The sequence below is a fragment of the Rhinopithecus roxellana genome, chromosome 15 (genome assembly GCF_007565055.1).
Source record: "Rhinopithecus roxellana isolate Shanxi Qingling chromosome 15, ASM756505v1, whole genome shotgun sequence".
NCBI classification, from domain to species: Eukaryota; Metazoa; Chordata; class Mammalia; order Primates; family Cercopithecidae; genus Rhinopithecus; species Rhinopithecus roxellana.
In genome coordinates this window covers 54229139-54250892 of record NC_044563.1, presented here as the reverse complement: position 1 = coordinate 54250892, position 21754 = coordinate 54229139, and the positions used below count along the sequence as shown (strand labels likewise).

Below are 21754 nucleotides of genomic sequence, written 5' to 3'. Positions count from 1 at the left end.
TTTTTTGAGACGGAGTCTTGCTCTGTCACCCAGGCTGGAGTGCAGTGGTGCGATCTCGGCTCACTGCAAGCTCCGCCTCCCGGGTTTACGCCATTCTCCTGCCTCAGCCTCCCGAGTAGCTGGGACTACAGGCGCCTGCCATCTCGCCCGGCTAGTTTTTTGTATTTTTTAGTAGAGACGGGGTTTCACCGTGTAGACCAGGATGGTCTCGATCTCATGACCTTGTGATCCACCCGTCTCGGCCTCCCAAAGTGCTGGGATTACAGGCTTGAGCCACCGCGCCCGGCCTATTGTTATTATTTTTAAGAGATAGGGTCTTGTTCTGTTGCCCAAGTTGGAGTGCAATGGCATGATCATGGCTCATTGCAGCCTGGAACTCCTGGGCTAAAGGGATCCTCCCAACTCAGCCTCTCAAGTAAATAGGACCACAGGATGCACACCACCCATGTCCAGCTAATTTTTCATTTTCATTTTTTAGAGACAGGGTCTCACTATGTTGCTTAGGCTGGGGTCAAACTCCTGGCTGGGCTCAAGCCATCCTCCTGCTTTGGCCTCCTAAAGTCTGGGATTATAGGCATGAGCCAGTGCATCTAGCCCAAATTGTTATTATTATTTAGACCTTAACTGGCCTAAATTATTATTATTATTTTTTGAGATGGCGTCTCTATCGCCCAGGCTGGAGTGCAGTGCCACGATCTCGGCCCACTGCAACCTCCGCCTCCTGGGTTCAAGCAATTTTCTGCCTCAGCCTCCAGAGTAGCTGGGATTACAGGCACCCACCACCACGCCTGGCTAATTTTGTGTACTTTTAGTAGAGATGGGGTTTCACCATCGTGGCCAGGCTGGTCTTGAACTCCTGACCTCGTGATCCACCTGCCTCTGCCTCCCAAAGTGCTGGGATTACAGGCGTGAGCCACCATGCCCAGCTAACTGGCCCAAATTATTTAAGCAGTAAGAGACAAACAAAAGCATACTAAAATCTTCATCTTGATCTTAGATCATCTTGATCTCTTAGATCTCTTAGATCATCTTTTTTTTTTTTGAGACAGAGTCTCGCTCTCTCGCCCGGGCTGGAGTACAGTGGCCAGATCTCAGCTCACTGCAAGCTCCGCCTCCCAGGTTTACACCATTCTCCTGCCTCAGCCTCCCGAGTAGCTGGGACTACAGGCACCCGCCACCTCGCCCGGCCAGTTTTTTTGTATTTTTTAGTAGAGATGGGGTTTCACCGTGTTAGCCAGGATGGTCTCGATCTCCTGACCTCGTGATCCGCTCATCTCGGCCTCCCAAAGTGCTGGGATTACAGGCTTCAGACACCGCGCCCGGCCTAGATCATCTTGATCTTAGAGAGGTGACCATAAATTGTTTAACTTTTTATGCTGATAAATGTTAAGTTCAGTATGTTCATTAAAAATATAAGTAATAACAGTATTACTAAAACTAATATTAGTTAACATGTATCAAGTATTTATAATGGACGTGACAGACACCATTTTAAAGACTTTGCCTGTAATAATCCAACCAGGGGCGGTGGCTCACACCTGTAATCCCAGCACTTTGTGAGACCAAGGCAGGTGGCTCACTTGAGGCTAGGAGTTTGAGACCAGCACGGCCAACATGGTGAAACCCCATCTCTCCCAAAAATACAAAAAATTAGCTGGGCGTGGTGATGCGTGCCTGTAGTCCCAGCTACTTGGGAGGCTGAGGCATGAGAGTTGCTTGGACCCGGGAGGCAGAGGTTGCAGTGAGTTGAGGTCACGCCACTGCACTCCAGCCTGGGTAACAGAGCAAGACTCTGTCTCATAAACAAATAAAATAAATAAATAAATACATGGTTTTGCATATAATAATTTCATAACCCTTACAATAACCCTGTGAGGAAGGGGTAAGTACTACTATAATCTCAATTTAACTTATGAGAACAAACTGAGGCCAAGAAGTGTTAAGTAACTTGTCCAAGGGTTACTTAGCTTGCAAATGGTAAAGTCAAGGTCTGAAGCCAAGCAGTGTGGTACCACAGCCCTCTTAACCAGTATGTTCTACTGCCTCTCACTTGAAGAGTTTAGAATAAGGGTGCATAATTTTCAAACCCCTGGAGGAAAAAAGAAAACAATCCAGCAAAACTCAGAAAGAAAAAAAAACAGCAGGAATGCATACAAATGAAAAATATAGGCTGGGTGCGGTGGCTCACGCCTGTAATCCTAGCACTTTGGGAGGCCAAGGCAGGTGGATCACCTGAGCTCAGGAGTTCGAGACTAGTCTGGCTAACATGGTGAAACCCTGTCTCTACTAAAAATACAAAAATTAGCTGGGCATGGTGTTGCACGCCTGTAATCCCAGCTACTTGGGAGGCTGAGGCAGGAGAATCGCTTGAACCCAGAAGGAGGAGCTGAGATCGGACTACTGCACTCCAGCCTGGGTGACAGAGCGAGACTTTATCTAAAAGAAGAAAAAAAGAAAAATATAAAATATTATAGCCTGAGTAAAGTCCTAAAAACATTAGTATCTTTATATAATGACATGACAAGATAAGTATATTATAATGTTGGGTGAAAGGAATAGGAGGCAGAACAGCAAAGAATGGTATGATCCCCTTTATGTTATTGTACACACCTTTATAATCTATGTTTGTATGGTTTGGGAAAATCTGGAAGTATACACATGAAATACTGGCAGTTGTTTTAGAAGTGGCAGATTACCAGGGAACTTTCACTTACCCTGTAATATTTTAATTTTTGTAACAATTATACATAAACTAAAAAAAACTTTTTTTTAAAAAAAGTATAGATGCCATCACACAAGCACCTTTGTTTTTTCAGCTGTAACTGGCACATAGTAGGGATTAAACGTTTGTTAAATGAATATATGATACCTTTTTTTTTTTTTTTTTTATGACGGAGTCTCACTCTGTCGCCCAGGCTGGAGTGTAGTGGTGTGATTTCAGTTCACTGCAACCTCCGCCTCCCGGGTTTAGAGATTCTCCTGCCTCAGCCTCCCGAGTAGCTGAGACTACTGGTGCGTGCCACCACGCCTGGCTAATTTTATGTATTTTTAGTAGAGACAGGGTATCACCATGTTAGCCAAGATGCTCTCTATGTCCTGACCTCGTGATCTGCCCACCTTGGCCTCCCAAAGTGCTGGGATTACAGGTGTGAGCCACCGCACCCGGCCATATATGAATATCTTTATGATTAAATGATTCTCTGACTTTATGAGGTCACTATCAAGATAAGTGAAAAAATAAAATATTTTATTTTTCAGGATGTCATTTCTGACCTAGTATATTTCTGTGTTTAAACATTCATATTTATATCTCTATGCCACTTTTCTTGTTGACACAGTGGCTTGACTGAGCGTCAAACATGTCTGTGAGCTGGCAATGAGTCACCTAAGTATTTTTTTGTATCAAATCTATGATGCCATTATTCTTAAGATGCACCTTTATTTTATGAAATAGTAAAAAACAAAAAACACTATGGGGACACCATCAAAATACCTGATTTCAGAGAAGTTACAATAATAAAAACTGTGTATCTTGGAATTAATGAAATGTGGCAATTCCAGTTATCTGAAAGTCTTACAGCTATAATTACACTGAGCTCTTATTACGTATCAAATGCCATGCTAAGTATTTTTACATGTATTATCTCATTTATTCTTCATAGAAATGCCATGAGATAGATGCTATCTTCATTTTCATTTTGTACAGGGAAACAAGGTACAGAAAGGCTCATAACCAAACAACTAGTAAGTAGATAAAGCAAGATTTGAACGAAGTAGTCTGACTTCCCAGTACATCCTCTTAATTTATCCTTTCTGCTTGACAAAAAGCTTATTAGTCCCTTCAGAACAGAAAAATGGTCCTTGGCAATAAATTCTTTTTTTTTTTTTTTTTTTTTTTTTTTTTTTTTTTTGAGGCAGAGTCTCGCTCTGTTGCCCGGACTGGAGTGCAGTGGCCAGATCTCAGCTCACTGCAAGCTCCGCCTCCCGGGTTTACGCCATTCTCCTGCCTCAGCCTCCCGAGTAGCTGGGACTACAGGCGCCCGCCACCTCGCCCGGCTAGTTTTTTTATATTTTTAGTAGAGACGGGGTTTCACCGTGTTAGCCAGGATGGTCTCGATCTCCTGACCTCGTGATCCGCCCGTCTCGGCCTCCCAAAGTGCTGGGATTACAGGCTTGAGCCACCGCGCCCGGCCATAAATTCTTAAGGAAATCTATCAAGTAGGAGGATACAGAATGTCCTTATTGCCAGATAAAGTCCTGTGTTGTGCTATATGTAATGGAGAGTCACCAGAGGGTTTTTAGCAAGGGAGACACACAACTGGATTTCCAAGGGTCTAATGTGACCCAACAACAGAATCTGTAATACCTGAAAAAAAATGAATAGATCACACATTCCTTAGGTCGTCTTACCTAAATCTCATTTTACTTATCATTAACTTTCGTGTAATGTCTGAATGCATTTGAAGTATCTTTGAAAGGAACATGCCACATATTTTGGCCAACCCCACATCTTACCCTCGTGTAGTTCGTGCTGTTACTATAAGCTGCAAAGCTTTGGCCTGCAGTCTCATGTGATGTATAATCACCACCTGCTTATTCTCCACACCACTGTACATAAACTCCATTTTGTAGGTCTCTTCCATAATCTATAAAGAAAAGATAATTAACAATCGATAAAAATATCATAGTCTTACTTGAGAGCAGCATAGAATTCTACTGTTAAATGACCTTAGGTAAAACTCTGAACTGAGATTTTACATCCCTATGCTTTTAAGTGTTGAAAGAAATTAGTATAGTATGCCTTGTGAAAAGAGAATAAATTATTTTGCCTATTTAAAAAGAAGACTGACCTGGTAATAAAATCATCTTAGTTGATGATGTGAAGATAAGAAAGCTTAATCACTAAGCAAACTGCAAAGCACTGAAAGCACCGCTTGTTACCCTAAACGAAGCCCACTCTGCTGTGGGAACAAATTAATATATATTATGTATGGAAACCCAATCCCCAGAAAGTCCTCAAGAATTAAGCATCAGGAACTATTAACCAGATGTTAGTTATCCTGACAGACTGTTCTATGGGCCTGGTCTGAGGGAGTTTGGGACAGAAATAAGTGCAAGAAAACATTGTCTATGACCCCAGATCAAGTCCACGATCTTGCTCGGTTCTATCCAAATAAGCTACTTTCATCAAAATGATGCTTCTCTTTCCTTTCTGTGCTTGCCTCCCAGTGAACACTATGGGGTCACAGAAATGACTCCAGATTCTCTTACAATTGGCAGTAAGACAAGTTAAATTACATGAGTGTCTCAATCCCTTTCTGTAAACAGGGAAGAAACAGTACCAATATCATGAAGTTTCAAATATCAAACAGAGCATGCAACGTGTTTATCACAGTATCTGGTAAACAGCAATGGTAATTCCTTTTCTCTTTTCCTTCCAAATTATTGCTCCCTGGTCCCATCCTTCCAATATGGCCCAATTATTGGGTTCTAGTCATTAAATTCTACTGCTCTACAACAGGCCACATACCAGGTCTGAGAGAGAGAGTCTGGATCAGACAAGAGTTCAGCACTGTAGCAGAAAATAGGTTCTGGGTATCAAAGGATCTGGTCTCAATTCCTGACTGTATTAGCTATAGCTCTATGAATTTAATCTTGCTGAGCCTTAACTGCCTCATCTCTAAAATAGACTTAATACTTATTCCTATCTAATGGGATTATTAGGAGGGTTAATTAGTTAATTAAGCTAATAGACTTGAAATCATTTGGTGAACTGTAATGTAACAATAACAGTCACCATCATTAGCTTCCTGCTGGGTCATTTACAGACTTCCTATCTGGAAGACTTGACCTGCAAGAGATCACCAAGTCTCAATACTTAGGTACAAAGGGGAACTGCTCAAAGCTAAAAAGAAATAAACTAGAGGCAAATAAAATTAAAGCCTACTTAATGAACTACCCAGATATGTAAGGACCTTTTAACGTTGAAGAGATGGTACAGGCTAAAGATATAAACAACCTTAATTGAGTTGGGCTACATTTTCAGATGAAAGATTCATGATAGTAAAGACAGGGTTTCACCATGTTGGCCAGGCTAGTCTCAAACTCCTAACCTTAAGTGATGCGCCCGTCTCAGCCTCCCAAAGTGCTGGGATTACAGGCGTGAGCCACCGCGCCTGGCCCAACTGCCACATTTTATAGAAGAGAAAAAATCCAGGGAATTTAAGTAACTTGCTCAATATCACTCAGCAAATCAGAGGAAGACCTGGGACTAGGACCCAGGTCCCCTGAGTCCAAAGTGAGTGCTGTGTCCCCTAGTTACGCTCCTTCTCATATCACTAACTTCTGTCCTAGCCTAAAATTAGGGAGGCCACACCAGAGGTAGAGAACTATAGGAAGGCCTCTGGCTCTGCCTTGGACTGGACAATTCCTGGCGAGAGACCTATTTGAAGGGAAGGTCTGAATAAGCTTACCTGTTTCGCTGCTGCTGAGGCCAAATCACTCTGCTTCAAATACAAAGGGGCAGCTACATTCCACAACTTTTCCTGCAAGGCCTACACAGACAAATCAGGAGGGAACAGAATACAGAGGTCACAAAGACTGGCATATCATTTGGGATTTACATTTTTGTTTTCCTTTGAAAGTCTACCATGAACAGGACTTCTCAATCTTATTCTTTTAATCCAATAAGCTGTATTTATTATGGAGAAAGATGAGACCAATGGTTTGGGCTAAATCATTTGATCCAATTCCTGGCCCGAAAGCTCTGTGTCCCAGATCAGTGCTTCTGGAAGCAGAGGACAGGAACCATGAAAGCTTCACCAGAATGCGCAGGCCAGCCAGCTTCCGGGCTCTAGGCACTCCTTGTTCCCAGAGCCACTGGACTAACCTAAGTCACCTAGATACTTCTTCCTTGACTGTGGTTCTTTTTTCTTTTCCCCTATGCTCATTATGTGATGAATGACACCTGCCCCCAACCACTTTACCAACATACTCAACTAGAAATCTAGCAGCTTTCCTAGATTTCTCTCTCTTTCAATCTTTCTACATTCAAAACCATCACTAAGAGCCACAATTTTACCTTCCATCTCTCTCCTCACCTATCCATCCACATGACCTCATCTGCTGCACAAACTTCTGTGACAGCCTCTTATTTTCTCAGTCCTTCTGAATTACAGATGTAATCAAATGATATTACAGAAAACCTAGACTGACACTGTCCAATAGAAATATAACGAGCTATATATATGTAATTTTAAATATTCTTGTAGCCACAGTTTTTAAATTACAAAGATGTAAGTTAATTTTGAAGATACAAAGACTAAGTTAATTTTTTAAAAAAGTTTATTTAACCCAGTATATCCAAGATATTAACATTTCACCACGCAGTATTTTTTAAATTATTAATTAGACAGTTTACATTTTCTTTTCATACTAAGTCTAAGAAATCCAGTGTGTATTTTGCACTTAATAACACATCTCAGTTTGGACTAACAACTTTTCAACTGCTCAAGAGTCCCATGGATCTGGTGGCTATCAGATTAAATAGCGGTAGGTCTCAACTATAGATAAACTATAGGAATTTCTGGAATATTTACTTCTAATCATTTCTTGTATGCATGTTTTTTGATAGTTGTAGTCAGAAAGCAGAATTAAGTTTGGGAATTAGATCATAATCCCAAAACATGCAATCCCAAATGTTGAAATCCTGACATCCAAATTCTGGGGAAGTGATTAGTGTGTTTTGGGTTGTATGCAGGATAGCTGCATCATGTTAGCTGTATCATGTTAGGCACAACTATTACCTTGTTACTGTCTTTATTTGGAAATTAAGTATGGCTTAAGGAGATGCGTATGAGTGCCAAGCTGACAAGGGGTGGACTTGTGGACCTAATTTTAGGTATCAACTTGACTAGATTAAGGAATATCAGAAACCTGGTAAAACATTGTTTTGTTTTACACATTGAGGGTGTGTCTATGAGAGTGTTTCCAGAAGAGATTAGTGTATAAATCTGAGTGTATTAGGCGGAGACTACCTGCCCTCAATGTTGGCAGGCACCATCCAATCAGCCAGTGGCCAGGAGAGAACAAATACTAAAGACAAAATGGGCTGGGAGCGGTGGCTCATGCCTGTAATCTCAGTACTTTGGAAGGTGGAGGCAGGTGGATGACCTGAGGTCAGGAGTTAAGAGACCAGCCTGACCAACATGGCAAAACCCTGTCTCTACTAAAAATACAAAAATTAGCCAGGCGTGGTGGTGCACACCTGTAATCCCAGCTACTTGGGAGGCTGAGACAGGAGAATTGCTTGAACCCAGGAGGCAGAGGTTGCAGCAGTGAGCCGAGATCACACCACTGTATTCAGCCTGGGTGACAGGGTGAGACTCTGTCTCAAAAAAAAAAAAAAAAGACAAAAGGGCAACATGGACTCCCTGGGTTCTGCTGCTTGGATATCAGAAATCTGACTCCATGAAACTGCATTATCACAATACTGACTTTGTGTATAAGCATTGAGTGTGTACATAAAATGTTGAAACTTCCTCGATAAATGAAGAGATACCCTTTTCGTACATCTGCATTTGTGAAAGATAAAATTTCTTGAGATCTCAGCTCTTTGGGTGACTGCATATGCAGTGGTGACCCAACACAGTTTCTATCAATCTCGTCAAAAGACCTGAGGTTGCTGGGTACAGTATTTCATATGACCATAGTTAAAAACTGGGTATACGTGGCCGGGCGCGGTGGCTCAAGCCTGTAATCCCAGCACTCTGGGAGGCTGAGACGGGCGGATCACAAGGTCAGGAGATTGAGACCATCCTGGCTAATACGGTGAAACCCCGCCTCTACTAAATACAAAAAACTAGCTGGGTGAGGTGGCGGGCGCCTGTAGTCCCAGCCACTCGGGAGGCTGAGGCAGGAGAATGGCGTAAACCCGGGGGGCGGAGCTTGCAGTGAGCTGAGATCTGGCCACTACACTCCAGCCTGGGCGACAGAGCGAGACTCCATCTCAAAAAAAAAAAAAAAAAAAAAAAAACTGGGTATACGCAATTAACAACCAAGTGATACGCATTTATACCTTTCCCTTTATGACCATATTCTTTATAAATATGGCTCATCTGCTCATAACTGTTATACCCACCCAACTGTCATTAGTAACCTGAGTGTTTATGCTTGCAAATTTGTTGTTATTGTCTATTTTATTATATTAAGTAGTATATAAAGTATTCTGTTGTGTTTTTATGTTTCTCAAATAAATTTCCCTTTAAAAAATAAATATGTTTAAATTTTTAAAATTATTTCTTCCATAATTGTATTCTGGGGATTTTGATCTTTTCCGGGCTATGTTTTTTGGGATTTTAGTCTTTTGGAATTTAAACAGTTTAGGACTATGATGTTGTGGACTGTCTTTTGGGATTATGATTGGCTCCCCTTCTTTTGGGTACATAACATTACACCCTAAGTATAGATCATAAAGATCATTACTGACTACAGAATATACTGCTAGGTAGCTGTACCACAATTTATTTAGCTTTTTTCCTGTTATTAAATACACTTGCCTTGGGTTCTGGCTCGGCCCCTTACCTACAATGTCACCCCTTGTCATTGAATAACCAACAATTATGTGTTCTTTTTAGGAGCAATCGCTTCCCTTTCCTCACCCATCTTTTGCTACTATAGAAAAGTAGATTCTTCTCCATGGCCTCCTTGAATTCCTGGGGTTTCACAGAGGCTTGGAAAAGCCGTTTAAACAACTTTGCAAAGGGGCATGAAGGAACTTCTTGGAGTGATGAAAATGTTCTATGACTTGCCTGTGGTGGTGATTACACAGATATATACATTAGAAAGAACATATCTAACCTAACAAGGACCATTTAAGTACCAAGTATACATACCCACCCTTACATGTATACGCACACCTGCACAACTGTATATATAACATTTAGCACAAGATCACACAGTAGAAAATAACTTTTGACTCCCTGATTTACTCTGACTTTAGTCAAATATCATTAATCACTTTGAAAACAAAGAACATTTTGAACTAGGGCCAAGATAAAAGTTTGTCAAGTGAGAAGGGCTCTCCTAAATTCTGTGCCAAAATTTATAGTAAAATTCTGCTACAGAAGCTGAAAGATACTGAACTCATTTAATTGTTTTTTAACTCAGCAAAACTAAATAGATTCTTGGGTACCAATTCTGTGTATAGCTGACTACTGAGTAAGAAATGCCAGCAAGTTGGTCCTTTTGAGAGCAATGAAATTAACCTTTTAACTTTGATGAAGTGCAATGAGTTTTTTTGTTTGTTTGTTTGTTTGTTTTCTTTAAAGACAGGATCTTGGTCTGTCCTCCAGGATGGAGTGCAATCTCACTGCAGCCTTGACCTCCTAGGCTCAAGCAGTCCTCCCAACTCCAACCGAGTAGCTGGATATACAGGAATGCACCACCACACCCACCTATTTCTAAATTTTCTTGTAGAGATGAGGTGTCACTATGTTGCCCAGGCTGGTCTCTTGAGCTCAAGCGATCCTCCTGCCTTGGCCTCCCAACGTGTTAAGATTACAGGTGTGAGTCACCACACCTCACCTTCAAATGAGCATTTTAAGAAAATAGTCTAAAACTTTATACAATTCCTTTGCTAATCAAATTATACAAAACATTTACAACCTTGGGATTCCAACTAAAATGATTATCCAATCTGCTCTAATTACATTATGATAAAGGAATTCTCCCAAAATTTACAAATTCCTATATGAGTTAATATTTTGCTAATTAGAGACAAATGTAATCACACTGCAGAGTACACAATTTCTCCATTGTCAAGTGGTTGCATTAAGACCATAAGTTTTGCAACTTATGGCCTCACACACTGCTGGATCCACAAAGATGCATTTTTAGCATCACAATCATTTTTTTTTTTTTTTTTATTATACTTTAAGTTCTAGGGTACATGTGCATAACGTGGAGGTTTGTTACATATGTATACTTATGCCATGTTGGTGTGCTGCACCCATCAACTCGTCAGCACCCATCAATTCATCATTTATATCATTCAACCATTATGGAAAACAGTATGGCAATTCCTCAAGGATCTAGAACTAGATGTACCATATGACCCAGCCATCCCACTACTGGGTATATACCCAAAGGATTATAAATTATTCTACTACAAAGACACATGTACACGTATGTTTATTGCAGGCACTATTCACAATAGCAAAGACTTGGAATCAACCCAAATGTCCATCAGTGACAGACTGGATTAAGAAAATGTGGCACATATACACCATGGAATACTATGCAGCCATAAAAAAGGATGAGTTTGCGTCCTTTGTAGGGACATGGATGCAGCTGGAAACCATCATTCTTAGCAAACTATCACAAGAACAGAAAACCAAACACCGCATGTTCTCACTCATAGATGGGAACTGAACAATGAGATCACTTGGACTCGGGAAGGGGAACATCACGCACTGGGGCCTATCATGGGGAGGGGGGAGGGGGGAGGGGGGAGGAGGGAGGGATTGCATTGGGGAGTTGTACATAGCATCACAATCATAAACGGAATGGATGCAAACCAACCTTGATGAGAAGTAGTTGACAGCGAAGATAGGTGGCAGAGAAATCAGCTACTCCTGCCAATTCAGACTGAAGTTCTCCAAGTCTTTGCAGATCCCTATAGTGAATAAAACAAGGCAAACACAGGATAATGCCACCAACATAAAGATCATGTCAAAAGCATTTTACCATTTTATACTTAGTAAACTGGTCATACATTTTTAAATGACAACACTGAATGCTGGAGTGGTTATAATAAAATTGGTTCACTCACACTATGATAGTAGTTTAAGCTGATGTAACCCTTTTGGAAAGCAAAACCATACTGTTATAAACGCACATATATGGTAAAATATTTTGATTCACAGCTTTACACTGAAAAGTAATACTAAGAGAAATATTCAACAGAAATGAAACGCTTTATGGGCCATAATATTCATTGTTATGTGGACTATTAGAGTAAAAACTCAGTAACTACTTATTCAACAGTGAAAGAAACATTGAATAAATTACGATGCATCCAATCAAGTAAATTTTTTATTATTATTATACTTTAAGTCCTGGGGTACATACGCAGAACATGCAGGTTTGTTACATAGGTATATACGTGCCATGATGGTTTGCTGCACCCATGTTTTTTTTTTGGGGGGGTGGGGGGTGGAGTCTCGCTTTGTTGCCCAGGCTGGAGTAGAGTGGCGTGATCTCGGCTCACTGCAACCTGCACCTCCTGGGTTCAAGCAATTCTCCTGCCTCAGCCTCCTGAGTAGCTGGGATTACAGGCGCACACCACCATGCCCAGCCAATTTTTGTATTTTTAGTAGAGACATTGCTTCACCATGTTAGCCAGGCTGGTCTCCAACTCCTGACCTTGTGATCTGCCTACCTCAGCCTCTCAAAGTGTTGGGATTACAGGTGTGAGCCACCGCCCCCAGCCCAAATAAATATTTTATAGCCATTAAAATACGAAATGGCTAATAAGGTGTATGATCTCAACGATGTACAAACTATACAGAGGAGAAAAATACATTGAGTTGGTTTTCTGGATAGTGGTAATAGGGTACTCTTTAGTACCTTCTCCCAACTATGCTTTATTTTCCAAGTTTTTAAGACAATGAACAAGTACTTTTTTGTATCAGAAAAAAACATTATTTTTTAAAAAGGTATTATGGTAGATACTGTTGGTTGCCTGTCTAGTTAACCATTCTCCACTTCTTTATTACTAACTGAACTCTGATTTTGTTCAAGGGAACATTTCCCCAAGCCCAATTCCAAGTAGTATCTGATTGAACTAGGCCAATTAGTGCATATTATCCGTCTGGATATGTGACCTGTGTTGACCTTATCAGTTCAGATGAAAGTACTTATATTCCATGGTGTCTGTCTCTTGCTGGACTGGGCAAGGATGCTTATAGCCCTGATTGCCATTGGCAGCAAACTGTAACTCTAAGTGGGGAAAACCTTAAGATAAAGCCAATGCTGAAGACAAGAAAAGTCCAAAGAGAAATAGAGAAACTGGGGCCTCAATGATATAAACAAGCCACTTAATCATACCATATCTCCAATTTCTGGACATCTGGAAAAACATCTTAGTTATTCAACTGCTATAACAAAATATCATAGACTGGGTGGGTTATAAACAACCAAAATTTATTTCTCACAGTTGTATAGGCTGGGAAGTCTAATATCAAGGCACCTACAGATTTGGTTTCTAGTGAGGGCTCATTTCCTCATAGGTTGCACCTTCTACATGTATCTTCATATGGTGGAAGTCACAAATGAGCTCCCTTAGGCCTCTTTTAAAGGTTATTAATCTCATTCATGAAGGTTCTACTCTCATGACCTAATCACCTCGCAAAGACCTTACTTCCTCATAACATCACCTTGTGGGTTAAGATTTCAGTATATGAATTTGGGGGAGACATAAACTTTCAGATCACAGCAGGAAATAAATAGCCATTATAAGCTAGCTTGTGAAAAGCATCCTAACTGAATATAAGTATAAACACAATGATTGTAACCATATGAAAACATATCTGCCTACAGTAAGAAATTAGAAAGTGTCATACACAAATAAAATAGTTGTGCTAGAATTATTGGTGATTTAAAACATTTAATTTTTTGAATAGGTAACACATACTTAAGGTGTAGAATTCAAAGGATATACAATTAAATTAAATTATATTAGTCCCCCTTCCTATGCCTGTACCCTGTAGCCCTGCCACCTTATACACCTTCCCAGAGGCAACTACTATTACCAGTTTCTTTTGAATTTTGAGATATGCCATGCATTTACAAAAAGTATTGGTTTTCTTTGCTTCCTTCTTTTTTAGAGGAGGAATGTGTGTATGTGTTTGTGTATTACCTAACCATCTCAGCATTCATAGAAAGCCGCCTCATTACTTTTTAATAGCAACATTAAATTCTGAATAGAAATGGAAACTGTGGGAAACCTTAAGGTTTCAGTCACTTGGGAAGCTGTCTGTTTCAGAGCTGGCATAGCGCATCAGGTTTCACAGTAGCCTGGAAAAAACTGTCCACTGGACTATGCCACTTCCTCTCATCCCATGCTCGGCAGGTAACGTTATGATAGTTAAAGATGCCTCCTAGGGACTTTGACATCAAGAAGGAGATGCCTACAAAGGGGCACAGAGTAAATTACTCTCAAAGTGATTGAAGAATTAATGTATGATATATATCACTTCTTATTTGTTTGGGTTGCTTGAACTGGTCCTGGAAGGCCTACCCAAAGCATGGGAACCCAGCACAACGAAAGCCAAGACCACAGACTAGCACAACTGTGAACTGTGAACTGTGAGTTTGGTGGCCAGATGGTCTCTTCCTTTCACTTCTCTGATATTTCTCTTGCAAGAGACAGCCCTGAAGTATTCTACTTCAGAAGCATTTGTGTTTCCTCTCCAGGAAGATTCTGCCTTCTATGACAATTATACAGAATACAGACCAACTGACTGTACATTAACTAACTGATTCCAAGTGTTACTTTATTCCCCTGCCCCGGAATTGTAGCAGTTGTTCTGAAGTGCACAGAACAAGATGTAACCCAAACCAACACAATTAGCCATAAGAAATCTGAACTTCTATAGAAACAAAAATGGAAACTTGTTAGCTCTGGGAAAAATCCTCTGTGTCCCAGTGTTTCCTCTCTTTATCTCTTTATGCTTATGAGGCTTCTCGGGAAGCTTCAGTCTAGACATCCATCACGAGACTATAGGCTCTAATGAGAAAGGTACACTGAGCACATTCTATGTGCACTGTACTGTGCTAGCTGTTTCCTTACTTGAGCTCACTTAATCCTCACAATATGAATTGCAATTAATCCTATTTCACTGAACAGGAAACTAAAGATCAGAATTTAGGTGGCTTGCCTAAGGTCACAGAATAAACAACAAAACAGGACATGAACTAGACAGAGTTAGCTCTGACTGCCAAAAGTATTTTTTTAACCATATCATATTGCATCTCATTTATTTATTTGCTATTAAATTCTTTTCATTTATTTATTAACTACATCAAACACAGATGAGACCAAAATTAATTTAAAACTAGATACGGCTGGGCGCAGTGGCTCACGCCTGTAATCCTAGCACTTCAGGAGGCCAAGGCGGGCGGATTGCCTGAGCTCAGGAGTTCGAGACCAGCCTGGGCAACATGGTGAAACCCCATCTCTACTAAAATACAAAAAATTAGCCAGGCATGGCAGAGTGTGCCTGTAGTCCCAGCTATTCGGGAGGCTGGGGCAGGAAAATTGTTTGAACCTGGGAGGCAGAGGTTGTAGTGAACTGAGATCGCACCACTGCACTCTAGCCTGAACGACAGAGGAAGACTCCGTCTCCACACACACACACAAAAAAACTGGATACACTGGGCCACTTTTCTATAGACGCTATCAGGCAGAGCAAAACAGTTCCTCCCGGGAACACACACATTAGCAATCTACATGATGGCACTATGCCACTATGTGTAAACACATTTACATATCGTGTGACTCTTTTTAAGCTTACAAAATAGGCTGAATTATTTAAATCACTATTAAAGATAGAAAGATTCTGGATGTGCAAATCAAAGGTAGTTTATTTTTTTCAATCTCTTAGAATCTCTAAAAATCAAATTTATAATTAATGTCTCTTAGTAGCTTAGTAGAGCAAAAAGGAATGTTAGGAAATACAAAATAAACACAAAGTCTTGGTGACTTCGAAAACGCCATCTTTATTCCTGTGCCTAGATAATTACAAATTACAAACGTGTATTTCTACTCTTTAATTACTAGACCAGTTCCCATACTACAAAATAGGCGCTCTCTCTTAAAGACAATAAAAGTTTTAAAGCAAAAAGAGGATTGTAAAGAATTCAACTAAAAAATCCCATGTTCTTCAATGGTTAGTATGTAAAAGAATTCCCATAAGAAAAGTAGTACGTTTCTTCCTATTTCTCATAAATGAAGTCCCTTCTGTTTCAGATTATAATGAGCTATTTTACTCCAAAAGAACAATTCTCTATTATAGAACACTTCTAAGGTGATATGGTTCCTGAAACAACAGTGTGTATAGCAACAGCATTTTCATGGACTTACACAAAAATGTAAACTTTGAAAGACAGGAGGTCACTATTCATACTGAGAAATAGCAGACAAATGACTGCAGCATTCCTTAAAAAACAATCCCCTTCAACCCTGCTTAGTGAATTTAAACATGATGACATTTATAAAATTTGATTTACTTACAAAATGTCAAGAGCATGTCCAGTATGTCAAATAAGCCATAGTTTAAATTTTAAAGCAAACATCCATAAATGTCCAACTATTATCTATGTAACTGATATTCTCAAAATGCTTTTACCACATATTATTACAATAATCTTCACAACAGTTCTACAGGCGCAAGCCACAGCATCTGGCTCATAGGTGAGAACTTCATTGGGTTAAATGGCTGTTTGGATTACAAAACAGGGCATTGTGTATGACAGTGAAATTTGTTTTACACTCATACTAACAATACATGGCTCCAGTCCTCATCAGAGAACCTTCTGTATGAAAGGCTAACATTTCACTCCATAACAACTCAGAAAGTGTAAGTTGTGGAGAACCCCAGGGGTCAACTGATCTAATCTCATGTGATTAGATCTCAGGAATCCCGTTTATCACTGCACATCACAGAATATGGATTTTAGAGTTCACAAAGCTGAACTCAAATCCTGGTTCTGCCTCTTCTTAGCAAATTACTTCATGTCTGCAATGATGGTTGTAAAGCATCGCAGGTGCCCTCAGTGCTATGGTCCATCTGCTTCCCTTTCCAGATTTTTCACCATCCTGCCTATGCTCCTGAATACACACTCAAGCTAGAAACACAGAGTCCCGAACTTAGAACAGTGATCTGGCCAGCCACTGCCCAGCAAGACTATCACTTCAGGAAACCCAGACCATGAAGGCGAGTATCTTCTAAGAGCCAGTGCTGCAGCTGATCATTAAATTGGCTAGCTTTTGTGCCTTTTGCACTTGCTTTAGTGCCAACAGGATAAAATTGTCAAGGACAAAATCTAAATGTTTATTTAGGTGGGGATGACTCAGGAAGTAGACTTTATTTTACGGGGCTCAGGGCCAACAACCTCGTTCAGTGGCCTCCAAAACTAAGCACTTTGTTGAGGGAGAAGAGAAATCACTTCACAAGAGGTATAGAAAGGACTGGAATCTCTGCTTACAGAGCTGTGGACTGTCCAGAGCTTACAGCAGGGTCAGCAAATTTTTTCTATAAAAGGTCACATAGTAAATATATTAGGTTTTACAGGCCATATGGTCTCTGTGGCAACTACTCAACTCTATGATTGTAGCATGAAAGCAGCTACAGACAATACCTAAACAAATGAGCGTGGCTGTGCTTCAATCAGATCTTACATACAAAAGCAGGCAACAGGCCAGCTTTGGTCCACAGGCTGTAGTTTGATGACCCCTAGTTTAGAGTACTGTTACTGGCACATCACAGACACACAATAAATATCAAGTATATGATTCAATGTACAGTGGCAAGAGAACAAACTGTTGTGCTAAAATCTTTTCAACCTTAAAAAAAATTCAGTTTTCCCTTTTATTGTTACTGATTACAGTGATGGTATTCAGGCGAACACTCTGCCATTCAGAGTATCATTTGGGCTTAGCCTGTGCAGCTAATGCAGCTTCTTCACACCACACAGCCGTCTTTGCAGTGTTTCAACTTGTGAATGATTCATATTCTGCGGCCCTTTTGGCTGATGCTATCACTGCAAAGCAGTCATATGTGTGAGTCCATTCATTACGGTAACAAGCTTTCACTCAAGCTTTGTTTCTTGCAGTGTCTATCATTTCTAGTGTGATCTCCTCCGATGATTTTTGAAAATCAAGTCAACAGTAGGATTTTTTTGTTGAACTGTGAAGGCCTGTGCTTGGTAGGGACTTTGTGAATCATCCCTGCGTGGGTCCCAGAGCTACTGGGGTCCCATCACTGGAGTAGCTGGTGAGACCCTCCAGGGCATGAGAGGTGCTATGGGCCTCTGTGTTGGCTTCTAGAGGCTTCCCAGGGGCACAAAGACTATGTGACCCAGGTGGAAGCTCAGGAGGCTCACACTGGACACATGCTGCACACTCTGGCTTTCCTGTGGCTACAGCTGCACCCACCTACCCAGCATTCTCCCCACAGCCTGTCCAGCCCAAGCCTATGGCACTCCCAGGGGAGCCCAGGACACCCTCAACTTTTTATTGGATTACTAGAGTATCAAACCACCCATTTATCTCTCTCAGTTCCTCACTCCCACCCCTGTACCCAGCAAGTCATCAGGTCCCCCAGGTGAGTAAACTGGAGTTAACAGCAGTTGGTACTTATGGCATACACTGGATTTGGCTCACTCACACGTGGTATTCCTATCTTCATCTACTGTATCTTCCAAAACTACATAAGCTGCAAAGTTAAAAACTGCATTTCTCAGATTCCCTTGAGCTAGGTTCCAGACATGATTTATTATCAGTCAATCAAACACATTCGCATGGATTTTGCATGGGGAACAATGTTAAGTGGGGAGAAAGGCAGAATGCAAGACATGGTTCTGGAGCCAGTAGCTTTATTGGCAGCATCCTGACTCAATAGACAGCTTCCTGATCATAGCAGGAACGTCAGCCTCCTCGGTGGTCCACTCATTGTGTGGCTCTGGAAATCATTCCCAGATATTCCACTAGTCTGTTTCTTTAGCCTTTCCAACAACTCTGTGAGCCATGTAACATTCTGTAATAAATTTCTTTCTGCTTAGTTAAAAGCCTATTTTGTTTTCTGCACATGAACCCTGAGCAATAAGCTTACGACTAAGATCAAACAACTACAAGTCATGTGTTGCTTAACGATGGAGATATATTCTGAGATATACACTGTTATGTGATTTTGTCACACAAACATCATAGAGTATATTATACAAATCTAAATGGTATAACCTACTACACACCTAGGCTATATGGTATAGTCTGTTGCTCCTAGGCTTCAAATCTCTACAGCACATTACTGTACTAAATACTGTAGGCAACTGTAACACTGGTTACAATGGTAAACACTGGTAAATATGGTAAATATTTGTATATTTAAACATAAAAAAGGTACAGTAAAAATATAATCATGGGACCACCACAACATTGTTATTCAGTGCATGACTGTATTAGCTCAGACGTTAACCAAAATGAGTCTGCCTTCAAAGCTCCATTCACTCAATCACTACACTAAACCACTGCAGTTCTAGGGGGCTGTTCTCCCTCAGGTCTCCCAGATCTTCTAATGTCCACTGAAGTTGGAATTCTCTTCTGCACATGGACTACAAAACTGACATGCTCAGTTATCATTTCATACTAGCTAAAGGATCTTCTCCTTTGTAAAGCATCCTTCACCACCACTACTGTGATGGGTCGGGGACTTTCATCTGTTTTTCCACAGCATCTATGCTTCTCTTCACTGTATCATTTATCAAATTGATGATTTCTGGGTCCTGTAATAAACAGTGAGTACCTTAAGAACAAATGTCATTTCTTATTTCTCTCTACCCTCAGCAACTGGCTTATTAGAATAAACAAATAGTTAATGCTACTAAGTCAATGAATGACCTAACACAATGGGAAAACATAACTTGGAGGATGGTTCAGTTGGCCTGCTTTATAACATATTAAGATGCAATAATGGACAGGAATGTATGAATAAAGTACAAAGTGCTGTTATCCACCATCATAAGTCTTTGTCTATATTCATCTTGTCTACATGGGCTCTCTAAGGGCAGAATCCTATCTAGCTGATCTGTATCTAGCACAGAGTTTGTTTCTTAGTGTATGGAATGAAATCATCCACTAAAAATTATTAACTGAATGTGGCTGATACCAAATACTCTTTGGGGCAGATCAAGAGAGATCTCAACCAAGATACAAATGATATAATATTTTTCTTTTTTTTTTTTTCTTTTGAGATGGAGTCTCACTCTGTTGCCCAGGCTGGAGTGCAGTGGTGTGACCTTGGCTCACTGCAACCTCCGCCTCCCGAGTTCAAGCGATTCTTGTGCCTCAATCTCCCAAGTAGCTGGGATTACAGGCGCGTGCCACCACACCTGACTAATTTTTGTATTTTTAGTAGAGATGGGGTTTCATTCAACGGGGCTGGTCTTGAACTCCTGGCCTCAAGTGATCCTCCCGCCTCGGTCTCCCAAAGTGCTGGGATTACAGGCATGAGCCACTGCACCTGGCCGATATAATATTTTTCTATCTTTTAAGAGCAAACAATAAAGAATTTAAACTCATTTGCCTTTAGCAAAAGCAGTATTGTTTGCTCTTAAAAGATATAATTTTTTTTTTTTTTTTATCTTTTAAGAGCAAACAATACTGCTTTTGCTAAAAGCAAATGAGTTTAACTTCTTTTCATAACATTCAGGCCATTTTGAGAAGGTCTGGCAGAGCCTCTTGGTTGTTCCCCAGTATCTTTCTTCCATTCTTCCTATTAGAGTCATCGCATGTAAACCAGGCATTAGTCACCCAGAATAAAGATGGTATGTCCTCGTTTCTTGAAGTGAGAGATGGCCATGTGACTTAAGTTCTAGTCAATGGAATGCAAGTAAAATTAGAGTGTACAACTTTTGGGAAATGTCTTTAAAAAAACCTGCAGGGTGGAGATGATACCTTTCTCTTCCCGTTTCCTTTTCCCCACAGGATGGAATACAGGGGGGACAGTTAGATTCTGGATTGTTAAGCAGAGGCTGCTTGATGCACAAGATGGAGACACAAGAAACAATGAGCCTAGGCCAGACACAGTGATTCATGCCTGTAATTAAAGCACTTTGGGAGGTCGAGGCGGGAGGATCGCTTGAGCTAAGGAGTTTGAGACCTGCCTGGCCACCATGGTGAAACCTCAACTCTACAAAATAAAAAATGCCAAAAAAAATTAGCCAGGCATAGTGGCATATGCCTGTGGTCCCAGTTACTTGGGAGGCTGAAGTGGGACAATCACTTGAGCCCAGGAGGCTGCAGTTGCAGTGACCTGATATTATGCCACTGCACTCCACCCTGGGTGACAGGGCAAGACCCTGTCTGGAAAAAAAAAAAAAAAAAAAGCATGAGCAAGCCTAGATCCCTGATGGTCATCTCAGCCCTGTCCTGCCTATGAGAAAGAATTAAACTTTGCTCCTGTTTTAGCCACTGTTACTTTGCATTTCAGTCACTCATCCTAATATATAAAATTAAAAAACTAAAAATAGGTTCTTTGTAACTATTTCTGTTGTGTACTAATCATCAATCGAGTCATGAACTATAAAGAGCTCTTTTAAAAAATGTTCACACCACAATCTAATCCAAATATAAACAGACCATAAAACTGTGTGTGAATGTAGACCAATAGAGTCAGAATATCAAGCCTAGTAACCAACACTAGAATTCAGAACAGTCAAGCTGAGTGTAACAGCACTAACTCTGTCAGATGAAGGGATGATTACCCTTACCTGATGGTGAATTCCAGTAGCTCCTGGGCTCCCTGAGGGTCCAGGTGCTGAAGACTATACACTCTTTCAAGGCTCTGCTGCAGAAACTGCTGGGAAGGATCCTCTTGAGATATGATGCTGGGAGAAACAGCTGATGACACTAGTTTTCTACCTGGTAACTAAGCAAACCCAGTGGGATTATACAGCCATTAAGTTTGGTGGCTCA

General features: G+C 40.7%; 1 protein-coding gene across 3 annotated transcripts in view; it reads right to left on the bottom strand.

Annotated features, from left to right (window-relative positions):
* INTS4 (integrator complex subunit 4) overlaps window positions 1-21754 on the bottom strand; it is a 108555-nt gene that overhangs the window by 16824 nt on the left and 69977 nt on the right. For all 3 annotated transcript variants that reach the window (XM_010365777.2, XM_010365776.2, XM_030918245.1), the window contains 4 exons: window positions 21550-21707; window positions 11581-11674; window positions 6474-6554; window positions 4516-4646 (listed from right to left, as the gene is read on the bottom strand). In XM_010365777.2, the coding sequence (XP_010364079.1) occupies window positions 4516-4646; window positions 6474-6554; window positions 11581-11674; window positions 21550-21707 (464 nt within the window). The remainder of the gene's footprint in view (window positions 1-4515; window positions 4647-6473; window positions 6555-11580; window positions 11675-21549; window positions 21708-21754) is intronic.